Source organism: Nicotiana tabacum, chromosome 1 (assembly GCF_000715075.1).
Source record: "Nicotiana tabacum cultivar K326 chromosome 1, ASM71507v2, whole genome shotgun sequence".
Classification (NCBI taxonomy): domain Eukaryota; kingdom Viridiplantae; phylum Streptophyta; class Magnoliopsida; order Solanales; family Solanaceae; genus Nicotiana; species Nicotiana tabacum.
In genome coordinates, this window is record NC_134080.1 from 34951791 (window position 1) to 34974817 (window position 23027).

The following is a 23027-nucleotide window of genomic DNA, read 5'->3' on the forward strand; positions in this document are numbered from 1 at the left end:
TCAAATTTCATTTTTATTTTCCTTAAACATTTTCAGAAAATAATTTCACGAAAAAATTCATTTCTCGGGCCTGGGACCTCGGAATTCGATTCTGGAAACACGTTCAACTCCCATATTTTTCTATGGACCTTTAGAGACCGAAAAATCATGGGTCTGGGTCCGTTTACCAAAAATGTTGACCAAAGTCAACTTTAACAATATTAAATATCAAAATCTTTCAAATTTTTCCCATAATTCATATATTTCAACACAAAGATATTCCGGACACACTCCTAAGTCCAAAATAACCTAACGAAGCTATCCAAACCATAAAATTCGCATTTCGAATCCGATATCAAAATTTCCACTTCCGGTCAAATTTTCTCAAAAACCTTCAATTTTCCATCTTTAGCCGAACGAATCCAAAATGACCTACGGACCTCCGAATTCACTTCCAATCGTGCTCCCAAATCCAGAATCACCATACGGAGATACGCCCAGTCTCGGAATCCCAAACGGACATCAATAACAATGAAATGCATTTTAAACCAAACTGATGCAATTTCTTCTAAAATGCTATCTTCCACAATAGGCGCCAAAACGCTCCCGGGTTATCCAAACCCCGATCCGAGCATACGCCCAAGTCCGAAATCATCATACGAACCTGCTGGAACCTTCGAATCCCAATTCCGAGGTCGTTTACTCAAAATTCCAATCCTAGTTCATTTCTTCAATTTTAAGCTTTCAAAATGAGAATTTCCATTTAGATTTGACTCCAAACTTTCTGAATTTTAATTCTGACCATACACACAAGTCAATATACCTGAGATGAAGCCGCTCATGGCTTCAAACTGCTGAATGACGCGCCGGAGCTCAAAACGACCGGTCGGGTCGTTACACTTCCACAGGCAACTCATCATTAGAGAAGGTGACCCTGTTCACCTCAAATATTTTATTGTCGATCTTTTCCAGATGGTTCACTGAAATTTTGTCGGGAACATGAGCCTCGTTCAGAATTTTCATCAGGGCCCGACGATGCTCATCTGAGTGGATTAACAATGACAACAATGAAATATGAGCAGGCGTCTTTCTCAGTTGCTCCACGATGGAATAATATTGCACCTTCATTTTTCTCAGAAACTCCTCCACCTCCTCTTCAGTCACTGCTTTCTTCACTAGAACTGGGTTATCTCTGGATGTTTTAGATTTCCTTAACACTTTCGGGGCAAAGCATTTCCCCGAACGAGTTAATCCCTAGGCCTCATTGACTTCTTCTTTCACTTCCTTTCCCTTACAGGTCACTATCACCCGTTTATAGTTCCATAGGATGGCCTTGATGCTGATTATCGGCAACTGAGTTACATGCTTGATGATGACAGTATCCGTACGGGCACCCTCCACAATTATGATAGGCTTGTTAGCCACTCCTGGCACAACTACTTTTGACTTTTCTTGTTTTGCTATAACATCACTTGGGGATCCTTTCTTAGCTACCACAGATGGCTTGCCGTTTGTCATGCTCAACTTGTTCACTAATCCTTCAACTGTTGATTTTTTAACTAGCTTGACCTCACTAGACTGAATCATCATGACGTTCTATGAAGGCTTCTTGGGCTCCCCTCCCATATGTACTATCTCAATTATGTTTGTTTCCTGATGGGTTGGAAGTGGGTTCTGGTTGATATTGGGTGCCTCTGGAGTTTGGACTTCAATCCGGTTCGTGTCAATGAGCTCCTAAATGGCATTTTTTAGGTTCCAGCACTTCTCCGTAGCATGCCCCGGAGTACCAGAACAATATTCACAACTCACGGAGTAATCAATATTCTTTTGGGGAGGGTTTGACAATTTCGACTCAATTGGCCTCAACATAACCAATTGCCTCAATCTATGGAATAAACTGGTATAGGACTCTCCCAATGGGGTGAATGTTTTCTTCCACTACAACCTCTCGTTTTTGAATGTTGGATTGGGTCGGAAACCTGGACCGGCAGGGTGTTGGTAGGCTCGTGGGTGTGGGTAAGCATTTTGTGGAGCTGGGTAGGTGTTTTGTGGGGCTGGGGCATGCCATTGTGCATAGGCAGGAGGTTGAGTATATGTCTAGGTGTGGAGGACAGAAATATGAGGGTCTGGTGATGGGAAGTAGTGTTGGGGTGGACTATATAGGGTTTGGGTGTAGGTTCGATGATGGGGTCGAGGCCGGGTATATTGGTGTGACGGGCCCCTGGGTCCAAACCATGATCCTGAATCAATTGTTGCCACATCTTCTTTCTTCTTCTTTCCAATCACTCCCCCAGTATCGTTCTGAATGGCTTAGGTAGTTGCCTTGATAGCCGAGTAACTCATGATTTTGCTTGATTTAAGCCCTTCTTCCACCATGACACCCTTCTTCACTACCCCGTTCAAAGACTTGCCTATGGCTGATATCAGATGGCCAAAGTAAGTGGGCTCCCGAGCCTGCAGAAAGTACTCCACCATTTCGCTATCCTCCATCGGGGGGTTAACTCTTGTCGCTTGCTCTCTCCAGTGAAACCATATTCTCTGAAACTTTCACTAGGCTTTTTCTCAATCTTAGTCAAAGACAAATGATCGGGAACAATCTCAATGTTGTAATGGAAATGACGAGTGAATGCTTGGGCCAACTCATCTCAGGTATACCATCTGCTGTGATCATGACGAGTGTACCACTCCAATGCCGAACCACTCAAACTCTAGCTAAATTATGCCATCATAGCTTATCTTTCCCACCGGCTCCTCTCATTTTACTGCAAAATCCCCTCAAGTGGGCCATCGAGTCTCCCTGCCTGTCATACAAATCAAACTTCAACATCTTAAATCCCACAGGTAACTGAACATCGAGAAATTGACACAAATCCTTGTAGGCTACACTCACCTAGCCTCCCAATCCCTGCATGTTTCTGAATGACTGCTCCAGGCTTCTAACCTTCCTGAACCTCTCTTCATGCTCTGGGTTTTAGGTGGTTTCTCAGTCTCAACAGGGAGGTCGAAATTAGGAGTATAAGAGTAAGGCTCTAGGGCCTTGAAAGTAGGCTCTGGGGGGTAGTATTGGTTATCCTCGGTCTGGAATAAGGGCTCACTGGAGGATCAATGAAGTGTAGCGGGTGGGGGTACCACGAAGATAGGGGTGGCTGGTGAAGGAGGGTATGGGACTAGTTTGGGTGGTGGTTCTTGTGGGGTTTAGGAAGTGGTGCCTTGGTAGTGGTGGTAAATGGGAAATACCGGAGATGAATCAATAGTGGGAGGTTCTAGGGATTGAGCCAGCGGCAGGACGAAAGCAGGGTTGGCGGGGTAGGATGCCCTTTTACCCATGTTTGGTACATCTCTGCCATCTGGTGTTTCAGCTTATACAACTCCTTTTTCAGATTAACATCAGACTCTTCCCCCTCTCTTGACGGGTCAATAACACTTGCATCCAGTTCTTGGTTAGCCATGATCAACTTGTCTTTGGACCTGGTGTTGTACGGGTGAGTTGGCAGAATGCCAAACAAACTAACCACATGCCTGAACTTGATGACAACAACAAACTTGTTAGCGATTAAGGCTTAACAGATATGCAACCGCACGTTGGGGATGCAATGCACCTAAGCAGTTAACCATTTCTACTATGCATTTGAACGGCTGCTTGCATCATCCCAGCTTTCACTAATTTTCGTTTGGCATAATGGCTTCCTGGCCACTTAAACTTGTAGGGCTTTTGAAAGCCGATACACAAAGTTTTGTCTTTCTTATTTAAACACTCAAACTCGTGAAACCTATAACTAATAAACACATTTTAACCTTGACCCTAAACGCGTGTATTACACATTCGTTAATATGTACATCCAGCCAGCAAATGACCAATGAGACCGGTACACGTCAATGGCGCGAGATTAAACCCCAACTGATTGAGGTCCCCCCTCTTTTAATCAGTACACCGACAAACCCTCCCCCACTTTTCGTCTCTTTTCCTCTCTCTAACCAACCCTCCCCTCTTAAACCTAGGTTAAGCAATGGATGAAAATTAGTCATCCCCTTCCAAAATAACCGATTGGGGTCCCCCCCTCTTTTAAACAAAAGCTGATCGAGCTTCATTTGGTCTAAGCTTTCGATTTCAGTCACGTTATAGGCTCTGAAGGTTAGTTTATTTCTTTTGATGTCGTTTTCTTTTGTCTTCTAATTTTTTGTGAAATAATGTGGGTAATGTTTGATAGTGAAAGCTATTTTTATCTGCATGCACAATTTTTCATCTGCTATAGTGGAAGCCATTTCGCCTTTTGGGATTTTATACTTGGGGAAACACTCGAATATTCACTCTTTTTTAGGGGTTTTGTCTTTTTCATGACTGATCTGGCATTTGGGGTTAAAAAATTAGGGCTTTTGTCTGCATGCACAAATTATGAGATTTTATATTAGGGTTTTGGGGAAAATAGTCGTATGTTCACTTTATTTTAGGGGTTTGTCTTTTTCATGAGTGATATGGCATTTAGAGTTAAAAAATTAGGCTTTTTTGAATATCAAAATATTCTTGTCTCCCATTATGTTAAAGTTTACAGCTTTTTAGGGTTAAAGTGTATCTGACTTCCCCCCCCCCCCCCCTTTTTATAGGTTTCAGTGGCTGTCTATGTAAAATTACAGTTTCATCATCTAGGGTGGTTAGTGGCTGACCCAATTATGAGGTATGTAAATGGTCAAACTTGGTCAGTTGTTCTTCAAGCTGACATTGATGAATTACATATAATTCAATTTCATGATTGGGCTAAGGATATGGAGTACTTAACAGTAGATAAATATGCATGTAAAATTAACCAAAAAGGAGAATTTAGATTTCTGAAATATGATGCTGATGTGTTAGCTTTCTGTCAAGACCTTAAGGATGGGGATTTTATTGATATGTATATATGTCACACAATTAATACACCATGTATTGATTTGGACCTAGATGAAATGTTAAGTAGTGGTGGTTTAAATGTGGACCCCACTAATGTTCAGCCATTTGACTTTAATAAAATGCCACATGGGCAAACAAGTGATGTTAATGCTAGGGTAACACACTCACCTAACAATGATATAAATAGGGGTGATAACACTCATGGGAAAGGTAAAGAGAGGGCTGTTGAAAGTGATTCTGAAACAGAAGATTCTAGTGAAGATGAAAGTGAGTTCTATACCTTTCATTTAGCAACTGATTCTGAGGGTGATGTTGAGAGTGATATTGAGGGTGATGTTGAGGGTGATGAGCTAAGTACTAAGAGTGATAAAGATTATGAGGCTATTTCTGAAGATGATGATGATGATACAGATGAGTCATTATACGGTTTTGATGAGGATATTGTTGGAGAGACAAGTGACCTAGAACCTGAAGTTGTTGCTGCTAGACAGGCTAAAATGAATGCAAAGAGTAGTAAATTAAGATCTAGTGAAGTTAATACTAATGAGATACCTAGTGGACCTTTAGGTATAGACCCTGGTTTTGAAGACATGTATAAAGACATGGGATCCAAATATGCTGGGATCCAGGTAGTGAGGATACAAATGATGAAGTAGTTGAAGAAGATAGGGTACATAACCCTCAACTAAGAAGATACAGCAGCAGGGTATACTTTGATCCTGCTTGTAAGAAAATTTATTTCCAGTTGGAAATGGTGTTTGAAAATGTGAAACAATTCAGATCTGCTTTGCAAGATTATGCTGTACAAAGAAGAGTTCAAATTAAGTTGAGGCCTAATGAGCAACATAGGGTTAGGGCAAAATGAGTGAACTCAACAAGATGTAGATGGCATATTTTGGGAAGTTTGGAGGGACACATAGGAAATTTCATTGTCAGCAGCTACTATCTTGCTCATAAGTGTTTTAGAGCAACCAGAAACAAGATGGCTAATACAGCATGGGTAGCTAAACATTTCAAGGACAAGATTATCAACCAACCTAACATAAAGCTTAGAAAGTTGCAGGATTTGATTAGGATAAAGTATGGTATGTATGTGGGAAAATCCATATGTGCTAGGGCTAAACATCAGGTCATGGGTTAGTATCTTGGTGATTACAAATAGAGTTTGCTAGAATATATGATTATGCTGACATGTTAAGGTCTACAAATCCTGGCGTCCAAGGAGACAATACCTGGTAAGGAGGTGTTTGTGGGTATCTATATTTGTCTACATGCTTGCAAAGTTGGTTGGTTGGAAGGATGTAGAAATGTTATTGGCTTTGATGGAGCATTTCTGAAGGGTGTGTATAAGGGTAAGCTACTATCATGCATTGGTAAAGATGGTAACAACCAAATGTACCATGTTGCCTGGGCAGTGGTGGAAAAGGAGACAAAGCACACATGGTCATGGTTTTTTAGGTGCCTGATGCATGAACTGCAGCTCACTAAATCCCAAGGTGAGGGGCTCACCATAATTTCTGATATGCAGAAGGTATATACTTCACCCATGTTATTCCTTTAATTATTTGTCTACTTTATATATGTTTCTGATATTCTAATTGTTTTTTGTTGCTTAAGGGACTTGTTGCATTTGTTTCTGAGTTGTTACCAAATGTTGAGCACAGAATGTGTGCAAGACACATATGGAGCAACTGGAAACAAAAGTGGAAAGGAGAGGCAAGACGGAAGAAGTTTTGGGCCTGTGTAAGGGCTTCATTTGAAGCATATTTGAAGGCTAAGATAGACGAGCAGGCAGAACTAGGTGATAGTAAGACCATTGAGGACTTGATGAGATACCCAAAACAATGTTGGTGTAGAGCATTCTTCAAAGATTGGAGTAAGTGTGATTCTGTGGAGAACAACATGTGTGAGATATTTAGCAGTTGGATCTTGTCTGCTAGGCACAAGTCTATCATAACCATGTTAGAAAAGATTAGAGTGGAGGTGATGGAGAGGATGACTACCATGAGAGAATTTGCAACAAGGTGGATTTCTGATGTATCTCCTTTGGCAATGGGGTATATAGAGGAACAATCTCAATATGCTGTTAAGCATGAATTTAAATGGAATGGGGATACTGGGTATGAGATACAACATGGAGTTTAAAAACATATTATTGATTTCTCCAACAATACATGCACATGTAGATCATGGCAGCTCAAAGGAATACCATGCTCCCATACAATATGTGCAATGTTTTTTTAGAGATAGCATGCTGACTATGTAACCCACCGGTACAAGAAAGAAACATACCTGAAGGCTTTTAGTTGTTACATACAGCTAGTAACCAACATGGAGATGTGGCCATCAACACAAAATCCAACTGTTGAGCCTCCTGTAATTACCAAGATGCCTGGTATACCTAAGAAAAATAGAAAAAGAGCTCATGATGAACCTAAAAAGAAGTTTGGTAAGTGATCAAGTAAAGGAACACCAATGACATGCTCTTCTTTTAAGATAGTAGGCCATAACAAGAAGGGGTGTCCTATCTTGGTAATGTATTCAATTTATTTTTTATTGTGTCTTGTACTTTGGTTGTTTCTATATCTCATTTTATATTTTGGAAATTTCAGAAAGGAAAAGGATCTGGAACAACAGGAACCAGTAATGCTGGTGCTACTCAACCATCACAAGTTGCTCAAACAACAACTCAACAATCAGGTCCTACAAGTAATTCCGGAACTGCCATGGCCAGAAATACTCAACCATCAGTTGTTGCAAGTGCATCTGTAAGTATTCATTTTTTACTTTAGTTAATCTGTATTAGGACCATAATTTTTAAATTACTAGATAGTATTTTATCTTACATCAGGATACTGGAAGTATGAGATCAAGAACTTCTAAGGATATTATAGCTAGTGTTAGAGGAAGGCCAAGAGGTAGTGGATTTCGAGGAAGACCAAGAACTACTGGATTTGGTATATTGTTTAGTGATACAGGAACAGTGATAGAAAGGGTAAGATCATTAAGGATTTGAATTTTTATTTATATATTAGTAGTTTGGGTACTAATTTGGCTTCCCATGCAATGTGGAGCAAGTGATAGGGTACATTCTACTCCTATAAAAGCAGTGGATGCTGGGCAGACCAATATCGATCTTGGATACAGTGCACCTGGACTAAAGTCGCAAGGAAGAAATGCTATATCACAAAGGCAACTTCAACAATAGTTGAGGAGAAGACAAACTCAAGCAAGCCTTAGCCAACCTCAAGTCCATTCTTCATCTCAGCCAAGCTAGTCTCCATGTCCAAACTTGAGCCAATCTCAGCAAAACATCAACCAATCTCAACCTTGAAGACAACTGAATGTTTATTTTTATGATAACTTAAGTCTGATAGTTGTAGAACTTAATTTGTAGGTTAACGTAAGTCTGTTTAACTATGACTTTTCTTTTGGAACAATGTTTAAACTATTTCTGCTACTAGACAGCAGTTCAGTGCTAATTTTTTCAATCAAGAAGGCTTATCAAAATTGGTTGTTTATATATATGCGCTTGTTTATGTTAAAATTTCCTTTCATTCCACAAAAAATACATCATTTATTATGTCATTATCATTGTACATAGGGTTATAAAGACATTGATTAGTGCTAACTACACTAAGAAGAAAATTATAATTATTAGTGCTACTACAACAACTAAAGTTACAATGATCTTCACCCTCTTCCTACGTTGTAGTCGATCTTTCTCTCTCTAATTCTTGATAACAGCCCTGAAATCACCTATTTATAGTGACTTGGAAGAGGTGGGTCAAACCACCTAAAAAAATTACAAGAATCGGCGCGACCATAGTTTGAGCACCCATAAAACCTTTTTTCTGGATTTGTTGACTTCCAAGTGATGCAAATATGAGCTTCAACTCCACAATGACAAAATACAGGACTTTGATTCATTATCACAGTCTGGAAAAAGAAAAAAAAATTAAAGAAAGCTTCAGATTTTAAGAAATATGAAGGAATAAAGCTTCAAATGCATATAATAGAGGGATACTATGTTTTACATTGAAGGAATAAGAACCCACTTAAATAGGCCCCATTTTTGACTATTGGGCATTGGGAAAGGGGCTCTCACGCTCCTAAACCGTTACACCTTGTGTATTCGGCGTTATCATGCTGTAAATGGGCTAATTCGATAGGAAGATAATTTCTATGAGATATTTACATGATGATATAGTTATACGTTGAGATTGGAAGTCATTTGAGTTGTGATTAAAAATTCGACAAAGATCGCGCGCAAGTTACGAGTTTAAATTTCACTGGAATTTGGATTAAATATTGATGAGCTTTTCTCTCAATATACTGGGAGTTATGGTGTGTTCTACCTACCTAATCAAAGATCTATGAGTCTAGTTTCCAACTCAACAAACCGTTCGTTAATAAGACTTCGGAGTAGAGAGATATTAACATTTTCGTACATGGGTGCACACTATTACGGGAACAGTGTGCCTAGTCGGGTTTGTTAAAATTTCTTTATTTAAGTCAATTTTTAAAACAGAACCCCTGCATTTTTTTCATCTCCAAAACAGAACCTAACACCTAGGGATTTCCTCTCAAACTCCTCCCATCCATCTAGCCAATCATAACAACAATTTAGTCATCCTCAAGATGGAGAGCACCATGGTAGCTTCAGAATCGTGAATTCTTCGGTGTTTCACTTTTCATAGCAAGACTCCGCCTTGAAGAAATTTCGAATTTTGAGTAATTCTGGTCACATAAGGTATGATTTAACTTCCTCTTTGATCTTTGTAAACTTCTACCATAAGAATTCCTAAGAAATAGTTGAAACCTCTATAGAAATGTTCTTGATTTTGTTAAGAAACCTCTCTTAATATGGCTTAATTGTTGGGGCAGTTCTATATAGTTTTATTGTGTTGTTTGGATCTGGGAAGACATGGGTGGAATCATGTCGATGAGGAGATGTAGTAAAGTAAAATTTGGTGGTGTGTTGGGGGGAAATTAATCTACAAAAGAGTCTACAAATTCATGGCCACAAGTTGTTCACGTAAATGTCTAAATGAAGAATTATATAAGCTATGAGATTGAATTTGATTTTGAATGGTTCGTATTATGTAGGAAATCATTCCTAAGGCTTTCGAGGTCTTGAAAACAGTATATAACTCCATCGACAAGGTATGTAGGGCTTTCGCTATACTTTTCGGCATGACTAGAATTCGAATAAATGTTTATCGAATTGTTTCGTCGGATTCGAGTTATTTCACCTTCAACTTATAAAGATGCTTAGACCTGATCCTTTCTCATAGAGTGCTTACTTCAGAGAATATCTATGAATTCTCGGTTTTCCTTGTTCCTTGTTTAAAAAGAACTAGAGCCTTTTTACTCGTTCTCATTTCGACATTCATATAAATCATGAATAAGGAACACTTACTTCAAAGGTATTCATAATACATAACTCTCATGTTCTTAGTACTTGTTGGCTCGTAGTTGAAAATTAAATATTTTAGCAACAACCATGATAGTCGAGGAATAATGATGATAGGCCACTTCGACTCTTCTTAGAATACGTCTTTTAAGGTTGGTTTCGCATTGCACCTATATAATTCATGATTTAGTATATGTATGTATTTACTTTCATTACCGAGCCGCACTATAGACGGTCGGGTATGACACATATTGTGTAACCACTGATCAGTTGGGATTACCGAGCTTCACGTGGCCGGGTATGATTCTACTGAGCCTTTATTATGGCCGGGTATGTTATGGATATTATAGCCCCACAGAGGGATTTATTATTATATAATGTGATATATTATAAGTAGTGATAGTGAACGACGATTTCACGAGCATACATTTATATCCAGGTTGAATTTTAGTTTCCTATCGAGGCTAGTTTCAGAATTCAAATTGTCTTTATATCTCTTCTCTTGTTAATTACATTTTTCATGTTACACTTGTCGCCCTACATATTCAGTACATATTTCGTACTGACGCATTTTTATGCGCTGTGTTCATGCCCATAGGTTCGGATAGACAGAGCGGCGTGCCTCCTCAGTAGGACCCCCAGGATCAGCATTGGGTTTCGCACTCCACTTCTTCGGAGTTGCTGACTTTGAGTCCATAGGTACTATTACCGATGTATATGTGTGGTTTTGGCATGTCGGGGGCTTTGTCCCGCCCTGTTGAGATTGTCTTACACTCTTAGAGGCTTGCAAACTAGCGGTCATTGTATATATATATATTTTTCGTATCGCCCTAACGGCCTTCTGGATAGCTGTTATACTGTTGTTGCAGCCTTGTTGGCCTAGTTTATATATATATATATATATATATATATATATATGTCGTGTTGGGATCTTCTGCCTGTAGGTTATTATATTTCAGATCATATCTCATGGTTGGTTCGCTCGGGCCTTCGAGCATCGGGTGCCAGCCACACCTCCCAAGGTTGGGGTGTGACATAAAATGTTTGTCGACGACATCTATCATAGCGCTAAGTAGGACCAACTGACCCCACATGGAATGGGTCAACGGTCAAATGTGTTTATTAGTTATAGGTTTCACGGGTTTGAGTGTTTAAATGAATTTGTGTATTGGCTTTCAAAAGCCCTACAAGTTTAAGTGGCCAGGAAGCCATTTCACCTTTTCATTTTGCAACTTCTCTCTTTTGATTCCCGCTTTTCTTTGCTTGACTCTTGTCTTTGTTCACTCATTTTCACTCTCTTGTTTTGACATTATTTCCCTCTCACGATTCTCTTGTTTTCTCTCTTTTTGTCTTTTTTTTCTTTTCATTTCACGGGTATGATCTAATCATATGGGGATTGCCTACGCATCATGACGTCGCATGAATCAGACCAAGCGTAGATCTAGGAATAAGTGTAAAATAAATAAAAATAAAATAACATTTTGGGGGTTTCAAATTTTTCATAAAAACGTCTTGGTTACAACGACTCATCCTACAGAATTTAATCATAAAACTAACAGACTCGAAAAAAAGGGGGACTAACAAACTCCAACAGAAAGATGAAAATACAGACTTGAAAACAGACTAACAGACTCCAACAAAGAAAATGAAAATACAGACTCGAATGAAAATCATGAATACATCAATGCCTCAACTTCTCCAGGGGCCCGTGGGACATCAGTCGGCCTTGCCACGGGCCTATGCGTAAGATCCCCTTGAAGACGCTCCAGGTCACTCATTACTTGGCGAACAAAGGTCATTAACGTAGAAAAGAAGGTGGTTCTAGTCATTTCTTCACATCCATGGCACTTCATGACGATGTAGTCAGCAATTGCTCTAACCCTCTCCCTGATGATACCCTTTTCTTGTAGCAACCGTCCAACCTACTGAGACCTGGCCCCTAAAACTTGTTCAGCTCTATGATTTTGTTCTTGAAGCTGCTGCAAGTCTTTTTCTAACTGCGACATCAGTGCATAACAGTGTTCTCTTTCTACTTTGAAATCCTTTGCCTGCTTAGTCATTTCATTCTCAAGGGCGGTGATCTTTTTCTTCAACCCCACGATTCCATAGTCATATTTCTCTTTTAACTGTTTGACCAAGCGCGATCATTCCTCTGCATTTTTAGCCAATTTTGTTCGAGCTCTTGCCAGTTCGCCTTCGGCCTTGTTCAAATCAAAACCACATTTACCCACTTTCTGTCTAAGGTTACTTATAAGCTTTTCATCTTTTGCACTTCTAGCGGGGTTTTTGGCTGCTATTTTCATTTCCTGAATTTGGACTCGTAGGGCGTCATTTTCTTTGGCTAGCTTTTTTTTCACCCTCATCTGCAGCGTCTTGCAAACCATTCTCAAATTGAAGATCTCTAACTTCCTTTTCTAGCTTGCTTATGGTGGCCCTAAACACTTCTTTTGTACCATGCGAGGTAACCGGGCGAGACTTCACCCTTGGATAGATCATGCACTTAGGTGCTTGCTATCAAGTACTGACACTCACTCCAGGTCTGGCGAACTGCCACTTCGTGAAACTGACCATTGGAACCGATCTCGACTACCTGAGTACTAAGATCTTCATCCTTTGGAACTATTTGATACCTCCTCAGCTGTCTCAAAACCCGGTACAGGGCATAAGGTTGTATGCTTCTAAGACCCATCAAGAGGAAGTGGGGACCGGTAGTAGGCATGTATATGATTTCATCAGCAGGAAGCCAACCCAACTTCCATTCTATTTGATTGGCAGTGACGGAGCGAAGGCAAGATATCCATTCTGCGATCCCTTCTGGAATGTTGAACCCGTCGACCCTTGTATAAAACTTCTCTATGCAACTTTCTTCCGTTGACCTATGGTTCATGTACTGGGGACGATGACATAGATGCTCGGTCATCCACATTTGTAGCAATAAGTTACACCCTTCGAAAAAGTCTGCTCTGGTTTTGCAGGCTGTGAGAGCTCGAAATATTTCAGACACTATCATGTGTGCGAGGGTGCTTTTGGCCTGGGTAAGCAAAGTGTTGACGACCCCGGCTACACGTACATCGATATTTCAATCCTTCCTGGGAAACACTAAAAGACCCAAAAATACTACCATGAAGGCGAAGCATCTATGCTCTTCCCATTTTAGTTGATTCCCTTTGCTACAAATTTTGCTCTCTGGGTTTTCGAATCCCCCTATGTGTCTGTACCGCTGATATATGAATTGTCGAGTAGAAAACCCAACTGCCAAATCTGCATATTCGACCCCCTACTTATTTTTAGCAAATCAAGAAACTTGTGAGAGGTGACGGCTCTCGGGGCAACCAGATATTTATGTCTCAAAGCTTCGGTACTCCCAACATAACCGGCTATCTCTTCTAAAGTGGGTGTAAGTTCAAAGTCCGAGAAATGAAACATGTTGTGCGCTGGATCCCAAAATGTAACCAATGCTTTTATTATGTTTCCTCTAGGCCTGATCTTCAATAACCTGGTGAGACCCCCCAAGTATTGGTTGACCACATCTCGTCATGATTTTCCCAGATCTTCCCACCACACGTACAATTTCAAAGGAATCTTGGTCATGACCTTCATTGGTAAGTTTTGACTAGTGCTCATTCTGCACATTTAGGTTAGGGTGATTGGCTTACACACAAAGTGAATTTCATTTGAAAGACTGACAAAAGGGGTTATTATTTTGCAAAAATTAAGAAATCACGGCTACTTTTGCGAATACGGCCACTCAACACTTTGAAATGGAAGTTTTTAGGGCTATTCTCGCTAAGTGGACAAAATTTGGCAAAACACAGTCAGCGGCTATTCTTGCAAAAATAGCCTTCTGGCGCCCCGTCTGGACATTCAGCTATTTAGACAAGAACGACATGACCTATTTATTTACGACAGAATGATGACGCCTCATATATTTTTTCAAAATTTTCAAAAATCGGGGCTAGACCCGATGAGGGTTACCTACGTATCCCAAATCCGGTGAGAATCAAACCCACGTAGTTCGGTCAGTTTGACATGACTGAAAAATATAAACACTATGAAATGATTTTTCTACTCTTTTCTTTTTTTTTCAAAATTTTCGTTAGAGTTTCGGGATATTTTGGATATCGGATTTTGGGCAACGGATGAAATTTTTTCTCATTTTCTATACTTGGTCTTTTTTCTTTTTCTCTAACAAAATTTTTGGTTTTTATCACTTAATCTAGAAGCCGGTCAATATGCAGTCCGAAACAAATTAAATACACAGGTAGCACATAAAAATGCATCAAGTTGGTCTTTTATTTTTTAGGTACGCCTGTCCTAGACTGACCCAACCCCTGTGTTGAGTCCCCAAAGTCAAATGCATATGATGCAAACAAGCGTTCCTACTAGGGATCTGGCATGAGGCTGAGTTATTCTAGGTTCAAAACCTGGGTATGTTGTTCTAGACTTGTGTACCCGAGCGGATAACTCGAGCCGAGGGGGAAAACGTACCGGGAACCAAAAGGTCATCCGGCTTTATAACTTGTCCGAGCCTCTTCCTAATTTAAGGTATGACACTAATAGAAGAGGAGTCACGCCAGTGTGCACATCCTCGAAGCTGAGAAGAGAAAGGTTTCGTAGCAGTTTATATACAGTTTAGATAATATCAAAAGCGGTAAAAGCAATATTTAGCATATTAGGTCCAAACATGTAATTAAAACCAGATAATAAATAAAATCCAAATATAACAATTATTCTAAGCTCGAATTCTTGAAACCTGAACTAGAGATCCTGGGTTCGTTCCCCGGCAGAGTCGCCAGAGCTGTCACACCTCCTTTTTCACACCCCCAGAGGGAGTATAAGGGAGTTTTTTTCAATTTAAGTGACAATCGAAACGGGATTATTTATTTAAAATTCAGAGTCACCACTTGGGATAGTTCAAGGTGTCCCAAGTCACCGGTTTTTAATTCCGAATTGAGGGAAGATTGATTCTGTTTTACAGTCCACGAACACAGAAATCCGGGTAAGGAATTCTGTTAACCCGAGAGAAGGTGTTAGGCATTCCCGAGTTCCGTGGTTCTAGCACGGCCGCTCAACTATTATTATTGGCCTGATTATTTTGATTTTAAAACATCTTGAAACCTATGTGCATTTTTATTCCCTTTAAACCGTTTTTAATAACCCAATTACTATACTAATATTATTTAATTACACGTCATGAATCATGTCACGGGAGTCGTACGCACGATTCACAACATGTTTATTTTTTTATTAATAAAACTAAATTATGACCGGGTCACATAAATGTACCCCGGATTTTAGAAATTAAGTGTCACGACCACGTTACGGGAACCGTACCCGTAGCTATGACAATTATTAATTAACGTGCCTAAAGCAAACTACGAAGTTTCAAGACATTAAATTAATTTTGTATTTAAGTGAGGGCCATATGATATGGATTTTATTTGTGTATGGCGCATCTCGAATTATTTTAAAAGAAAAGGATTGCATTTATTTTTTTATGAAAGGCAAATTAAAAATGCTCCTACTTATATCTTATTTAAAAAACTAAGTATCACAAGCATGTCATTGGAACCGTACCCGTAGTCGTAATAGTTTAATTACGTGCCTAAAGAAAACTACGAGATTCATTTTTAGTATCTAAGTTAAAATATGAGGGTCAAGGGTTATATGATTCAAATGTATGAATGACACGCCTCAAAACTATTCAACTAAATGAACTATGGATATTCATATCAAAACAAATTTGAAATTAGGTGTCACAACTACGTCACGGGAATCGTACCCGTAGTTGTGGTGTTTTAATTATGTGTAAGCGAGAAAGTCCGAGATCATGAGGGTTCATTTATATTTTGGTGATGTCCAAGAAGATATATCAGAATGACAATTTACAGTTTTTACAATTCCAGAAACAAAAGAACCATTTCTTGAAGCGAACTTCAATAACCCACCACAAAAGAGCAAAACTGTTACTTTCAGAATCTTAAAAGAACATTTATTTAAACCAACAAATCAAACCAAGCAAACTGTTATAAAAGGCATGTGTTATAATATCAATGCCCAAATCCTTAGTCTTCCATGGATGAACATAGGATATCCCCCTTTTAATTTCTCAGAAATGACTGAATCTTGTTCGTAGTTTCAAAATATTATGCACAGAAGACACTTTATGAAGAGACTAATTCCAATATGATAGTGGATAAAGTTATCAACCAATAAAACCCTTTACCATTGACTGCCCTTATGTGAATTAGTAATTATAACTTAGTATTCCAACAGAGTTCAAAGGAAAGTCCAGATTGGGGCAAGGAAACTAACACATCTATCAACAAACAGGATTAATCAACGATGCAATTTGGCACTAACAAAGTGATTGAGAGAGCTTAGATAGAAATTCGTGGTCAAATCTTCATTTAATAAACAGAAACATTGCCGAAATTACCAACAAAATGCATGATCGATACATACCCATATTAACAACCAAAGAAAACAATGAACTGATTTCAAGAAATCTTCATAAAACCAAGGCATTCAACTTGCATTTGAACCCAGACATTTCTACTTTATATCGACCATACTATCTCAAGACACCTCCAGAAAAGACGCCATGTGTTGAAACATGGGCAGAAAGTTCAGTAAGATAATTAATGGAGTTCATTCTCAGGGAACGCATAGAAAACAAGATAATCAGTTACAATTCAACCCTGCGATCGATCAAGTTCTCAACGAAGAGGACGGATTGAAGTTTTCTAAAAAATGAAGAGAAACTCAAAGGGCAGATTGAGAGGACTTTGTGAACATGTTGAACTTTCCTCCTAGAAATGGACAGTGAACTCAATATGTGCAAGGAATTCTAAGCAAATGGAAGCTAAAGGATTAATGATAAGAATTCTCAATTCACGAAGCTAACTTAGTTCATCAAATTTCAGAACAACTGCTTAAATTCGAGTCGCTAACAGCTACTATCGACTAAAATGCACTCAATGATAGTCCTAGAACTTTGATGCAAAGTAAGATCATATTCTCAACAAGCAGTCATGGTCGGACTCAGATTTCAATACGAAGATGCTACCAACTCGAATACTCAACTCAATTTCCTCAATTAATAACACTCAATGAATTAGGACTAAAGTAGAATGAGAAGCTATTTTTCAATTTCCAGAACTTCAAGGATGAGCAAAACTTACACAACTGAACCTCGAACTTCAATTTTAAGTCCAAACAATGGCAACAAACAGACCCGAACCATTAAAAACGATCATACTTAATGCGAAACTACCACGAATTCAAGCTAATCTTTAGCAAAATCAGTAGCATATCTCAACAGAACCCAAAATTAAAAAGAATAAGCCAGAGAAGGATTTCCAACATTTCGGATTCAAACCATATGATGCTTTCAAATTCTCAGCATTTCAAAGATGATTTCAGCACTCACTCAAACTTCAAACTTCAATGGCAAATACTCACTCATTTTGTTTTTTTGAAACTCTAACTTAACCGAAAGGAACCTTTTAAAGAACTGAACTAATTTAAAATATGACTCGACTAAAGCTTAACAAAGAATCATAACAGTTCTAAATGCTGAGTCGAACTGATTAAATCGACAACAATCAATGAACATCAAAGAATAATTTCAGAACTCAGTTGACATATACACAACCAAACCAAACCAGAAATACTCGTGCAAATGGTAAACAAACACATTACGACCAATAATCACTAAGATTTAAACAATTTTAAACCATCTGAATTCAAACTCTCAATATATTTCTTAATCAAACGCCAAAGATAGGCTACAGGAGATTAGAAATGAACCTTAATCAGTAAACCTTTTGATTAACTTTGCTCGAACGTTGAATACAAGTGAAATCCAATGGCTGAAGTTGCAAACTTCTTTTATAATAAGTACAGAATCAGCAAATACACCCTTTGGTCCCAAAATCCTAGCCAGGTTCAACAGCAAATCAGCAGGACAACAATAGAAAATCGAAGTCGACGAACTCAAACCTCACCACCAATCGAATGACCTCAATTCATTTTTCATCTCTTTGGAACTCAAAATCGGATTCAAAAATTAAAAAGAAAATGTATATCCTTCTTTGAAACTTTGAAAGCAACTCTTAAAAGAAAATGTTCAGAGAAGAGAAATCAGAAGCTATAAAATCCTCCAAACACTTTTCCCTCTTCGATTTTTTTACCCCAAAAATTCCCTCTCTCAAAATCGGATCAGGTCCCTTTTGAAAACGAGCACCTGATGAATGTGGGGCTCGGATTAAGTGACATCAATCCAATGCCTCACACTCATCCAATGATTGTTATCCAGAAACTTCCAACCCCGTGCTATATCTCGAATTCGGGCGAGTGAGGGGGAGGGGAATCTTCGGTGTCAGAAACCGTTACACCTATGGTAGGAGGAGAGAAGGGAGAGACGCGTGATGCAAGTTTGGATTTACTCGCCTGAATGTTGACTGAATTGGGGCTTGGTTTGGGCAAGAGAGACAATTGAACAGTACTATGCGCCGCTTTTGGGTTTTGGGGATTTAGGTCTAGGGTTCATCTCTTTTGTGTTATTAGTTATTTGAAAACGGGTCGGGTTTGGGCCAGATGGGAGGGTGAGTGGAGTAATTTGGGCTGGAACTGGACGGGCAGGCATGGGGCTTAGGCTGGGAGGGAAATTAGGTTAATTCCCAGCCCAATTTGAACGAATCTCCTTCCCAAATTCATTTTCTTTTTCTTTGTTTTCTCTTTTTCTTTTTCTTTAATTAATAAAATCCTAAAATTAACTCCTAAATTAATCTAATTTGTAAAATTAAACTAATTGCCTAGTCACAATAATTATAAAATTACTTAGTCCTAAATTAAAGGGAAAAATCAATAAACTAAAATTAAAAGGTGCAAAATGAGCTATTTTGTGATTTTTGTTTTTTAATAAAAGAAATAATTGCTAATTAATTCCAAAAAATGTAAAATCAAACCTAAATGTGATGCATGGTATTTTTGGGTTTTCATGATTTTTTAATAAAAATGAACATGCACAAAAATGCAAATAATTAGCACGAATTTCCATAAAATCCTATAAAATTAAAAAAAATGGAAAAATTATTTTTCTTGTATTTTATGAGAGTAATTCACATAGGGCAAAATTCGCGTGCTCACATATGTCAAAATTTGTGTCATTTCTATATCAATTATGAGATTATGTGTATCGGTATCAGGTAGGTAAAAGTAACGGATTTAGATTCGCAGGAAGTCTATTTAGAGTAAAGTATTTTGAATGTGGTTCTTTTGGGAATATTTAAGAGAGTATTAAGCGGCTTATGAGTCTTAGACGGTGTGGTTTTGTGCTTGGGTCTCGTGTGGTGAGTTTGGGTTGAGGAATTGTGGTGTTGTAGCAAGAAGAAGTGTCAAGCTGACAGTATATCAGAAGGAAACTCGGATAGATATGATAGCTTGGTAGTAGGTTGGATCGGTGTGGTAAGGATATGATTAGTTCTTTGGATGCTTATGAGGTAATGAGTTTATACAGGTGTTTCGCGACAATGCTCTTGGGTTTTTGTGGCCTGCGTAGTTTGGTTGAGTTGGAAGGATTCAGTCCTGACGATTTAGTTTTGTGCAAATGAAATTCGAAGAGTTCTTGATGGCTTTCTGCCACGGTTTGGAGGTGTACGTTTTCTACTGGCATGATGAGCGTGTGAGGTGCAGTGATTTTCTTCTAGATGGGTTCAATGGAAAGTTCTTGGCTAATTGAGTACATAGCTTCTTGTGGCCCAGAAGGGATATGAAGTTCTTGTGGTTATCGTAGGATGGTACGGTTTATGCGGTATGTTGTGTAGGATTGAGATTTACATGTGTAAGGACACGGTTCAGATTTGAAAGGAAGATCACAAATTCTTAGATATCATGGGAAGCTTCAGGTGACTATATAAATGAGACCACTGATCGATGTGGCTTGATGAGGGTATAACATTTCAGAAAGGGCGATGTGTTCGGGTTACAGATGCTTTATTGGTATTGGCAGCACTATCTTGTCTGATCGACGGATGATATTCGAGTTTGCTTGGTGGCTCAAAAGAATTATAGGTGTACCTCCCATGAGATGATTGAGTACTAGAGGTGTGTTATATATGCGAGTGGCGGAATTGGGATCAGATATGGTAATTTGTGTGCTTTATGGACTTGGAGACTAGGAGTTCTCATATACATGTTAGTTCGTGGTTGTGGACGGCAAAGATGTGGGTACGTTAGTCAGATGATAGTGTGTGCTATGATTCAGTCATTGTAAACCTTCGAAGGGTCATTTATCTGTTGTGGGTGACTAGAGTTGATGTGTGGTCCATTGTTAGACCTATATGGATGTGTGTTCTGTATCACAGCGACTTTGTCAACTTCGAGTTGCTATTGGTGAGGGATGTGTTGATTCGGTTATTTTCGAGCTATTAGTAATCAGGGGGATCTATGAGTTATCTTTCTGTGTTTCGAGACGTTAGGGTTTGTTGGTTATAGGCACATGTGGTGTGGTGTTATTGGGGCCTCTCAGTGGAATTCGAGCAGGTAGAGTACCGGGTATTGCTCGGCGGGTAGTGTGTCGGTTGTGTCCTTTCGGGTATATGTAATGTTATATCAATTGCTTCGCGGTGGTTATGATGATTGCTTTGGTTTTAGACATCATATGGCACACGGTTGTCAATTTTGAGCATAGTGACTTAAGGTGTTTTCACGTGGACCAGTGTTTGGATGAGGTCGCGCATTGGAGCGAAGCTATGTGGAGGTATGATCCTGCGGGTTAGATTCGTGTGTTCTGTTTCTATGATGTGAGACGGGTTCTCAGTATTGTGTTATGGTGGTACTAATGAGCTTGCGGTGCGGCTCTTTTATTTGAGTCATTTTCATGATTTGAGTAAGTTCGGATTATGGCTTATTGGTGCACGGATTGCACAAGTCGTGGATTTAGTCTGTATTGATATGTCAATGTCACCAGAGTAGTTGTGTTGGATTAGATGAGATCGTCGGGATCTTTAATGACTGCAAACGGATTTGATTTCAGCATGTTGAAAGATAACATCGAGGTTCGGCGCAGAAATTTGCTATGGTCTTTGCAAAAGGAGAAGTGGCTTCATGAATGGTTGATATGAGAAAACAGTTATGGCTTACTGCGTGTTTCATTTATCATTGGTAGTATATGAAAGTGTTGGAATGAGGCTTTAGTTGATAAGAGGTTTCCTATCGATATTCGGTTGTTGTGTGCAGCTGCTGTGATTAGAAGTTATCGCTGCAAGCGTTTGAGTTATATGATATATCATGTAATTGCACCGAGGTTGTGGGTATGGGTTATTACAGCTTGTTCGGGCTTAGTCAGAATATAGACGTGAGATTTTGATCTTGTGGATAATTTCAGAAGTGGAAATGTGGTTCTAAGGTTCATGGGCTAAGTTGGACGGTGGAATTTCAGTTACATTGTGTTATCGGACCTATACGAGATATGGTGGCGTGGGATCACCCCCAGGTATGTTCATGGTAAGGTTATTTAGCGATTGTTTGGCTTCTGGAACAACTCTGGGCACGTTCGAGGACGAACGTATGTTTAAGCGGGGGAGGATGTAACGACCCGACTGGTCGTTTTAAGCTTTTGCACTTTGTTCGCCAGTTTTCGGGCATGGCTTGTCCCGTGTGATGTATTATTACTTATATAAATCGTTGGTTTTGGTTTTCAAGGTAATCAGAATGAATTTGGAAGAACAGTTCTTAGTTTGAAGCTTGAAATTTGAAAGGTTTGACCAAGATTTAACTTGTTTGTTTATGATCTCGGATCAGAATTCTTATGATTTGGTTAGCTCCGTTAGGTGATTTGGGACTTATGAGCGTGTTTGGATTGTGTTTTGGAGGTCCGTAGCTTATTTAGTCATGAAATGCCGAAAGTTGAATTTTTAAAGTTTCCGGTCCGATAGTGAGATTTTGATCTAAGGGTCGGAATGGAATTCCGAAAGTTGGAGTGGCTCCGTAGCGTTGAATGTGATGTGCTTGCATAATTTCAGGTCATTCGGACGAGGTTTGATAGACTTTTTGATCGAAAGCATAATTTAAGAGTTTTTGGAGTTCTTAGGCTTGAATCCTATGTTAAATTGGTGTTTTGATGTTGTTGTGAGCGTTCCGAAGGTTTGAACAAGTTTGAATGATGTCATAATGTGTTGGTACATTTGGTTTGAAGTTCCGGGTGCTCAGGTGAGTTTCGGGTAGGTTCCGGGATGTTTTAGGCCTAAAAACATAGTTGTTGCAGGTTCAAAGAGGTTGCAGACACCAGTGCGGCCCGCAAAGTATTTTGTGCGGCCGTGGTGGGGGCTTTGCGGCTGCACTCGATTTTGTGCGGTCCGCAGTGAGGAAGGTTTCACTAGTCTAACTTCGAAAGTTTATATCTTTTGATCTACAAAGAATTTTGGGATGATTCAAAAACGACAGTTGTAGAGCTTTAAATCTAGTTTTCAGAAATATATCATAATAGGCATTTGGATATCTGTAGCGAAATTTATGGCTAAAATACCAAAGCATGTCACTGTAGTCAAATCGCAGCACTGGTTTTTGTGCGGTCAGCGGTGCTCCACCGCGGTCCGCACTCGATTTTGTGTGGTCATCAGTGGTGGAAATCTGAGAGGTGCTCTATAAATATGAGGCTTAGGGTTTTATTTCATATTTTGACCTAGAGAGCTCGGATTTTGGTGATTTTTTGAAGGTTTTTCAAGAAATTCATCGGGGTAA

At 39.2% G+C, this 23027-nt stretch overlaps 1 protein-coding gene across 1 annotated transcript; it reads left to right on the forward strand.

Moving 5' to 3' along the window:
• The first annotated feature begins 5846 nt into the window (after positions 1-5846).
• LOC107769076 (uncharacterized) lies at positions 5847-7009 on the forward strand. The gene is made up of 3 exons (XM_016588256.1): positions 5847-5949; positions 6064-6395; positions 6482-7009. The coding sequence occupies exons 1-3, from the start codon at positions 5847-5849 to the stop codon at positions 7007-7009; spliced, it is 963 nt and encodes a 320-aa protein (XP_016443742.1).
• Positions 7010-23027: the final 16018 nt, after the last annotated feature.

Bases quoted from the DNA above. Each gene is read 5' to 3' on its own strand.
- LOC107769076 (XM_016588256.1), top strand. From the start codon at position 5,847: ATGGCTAATACAGCATGGGTAGCTAAACATTTCAAGGACAAGATTATC. The intron at 5,950-6,063 runs GTATGTATGTGG...TGACATGTTAAG, and splicing joins TTTGATTAGGATAAAGTATG to GTCTACAAATCCTGGCGTCC. The intron at 6,396-6,481 runs GTATATACTTCA...TTGTTGCTTAAG, and splicing joins TAATTTCTGATATGCAGAAG to GGACTTGTTGCATTTGTTTC.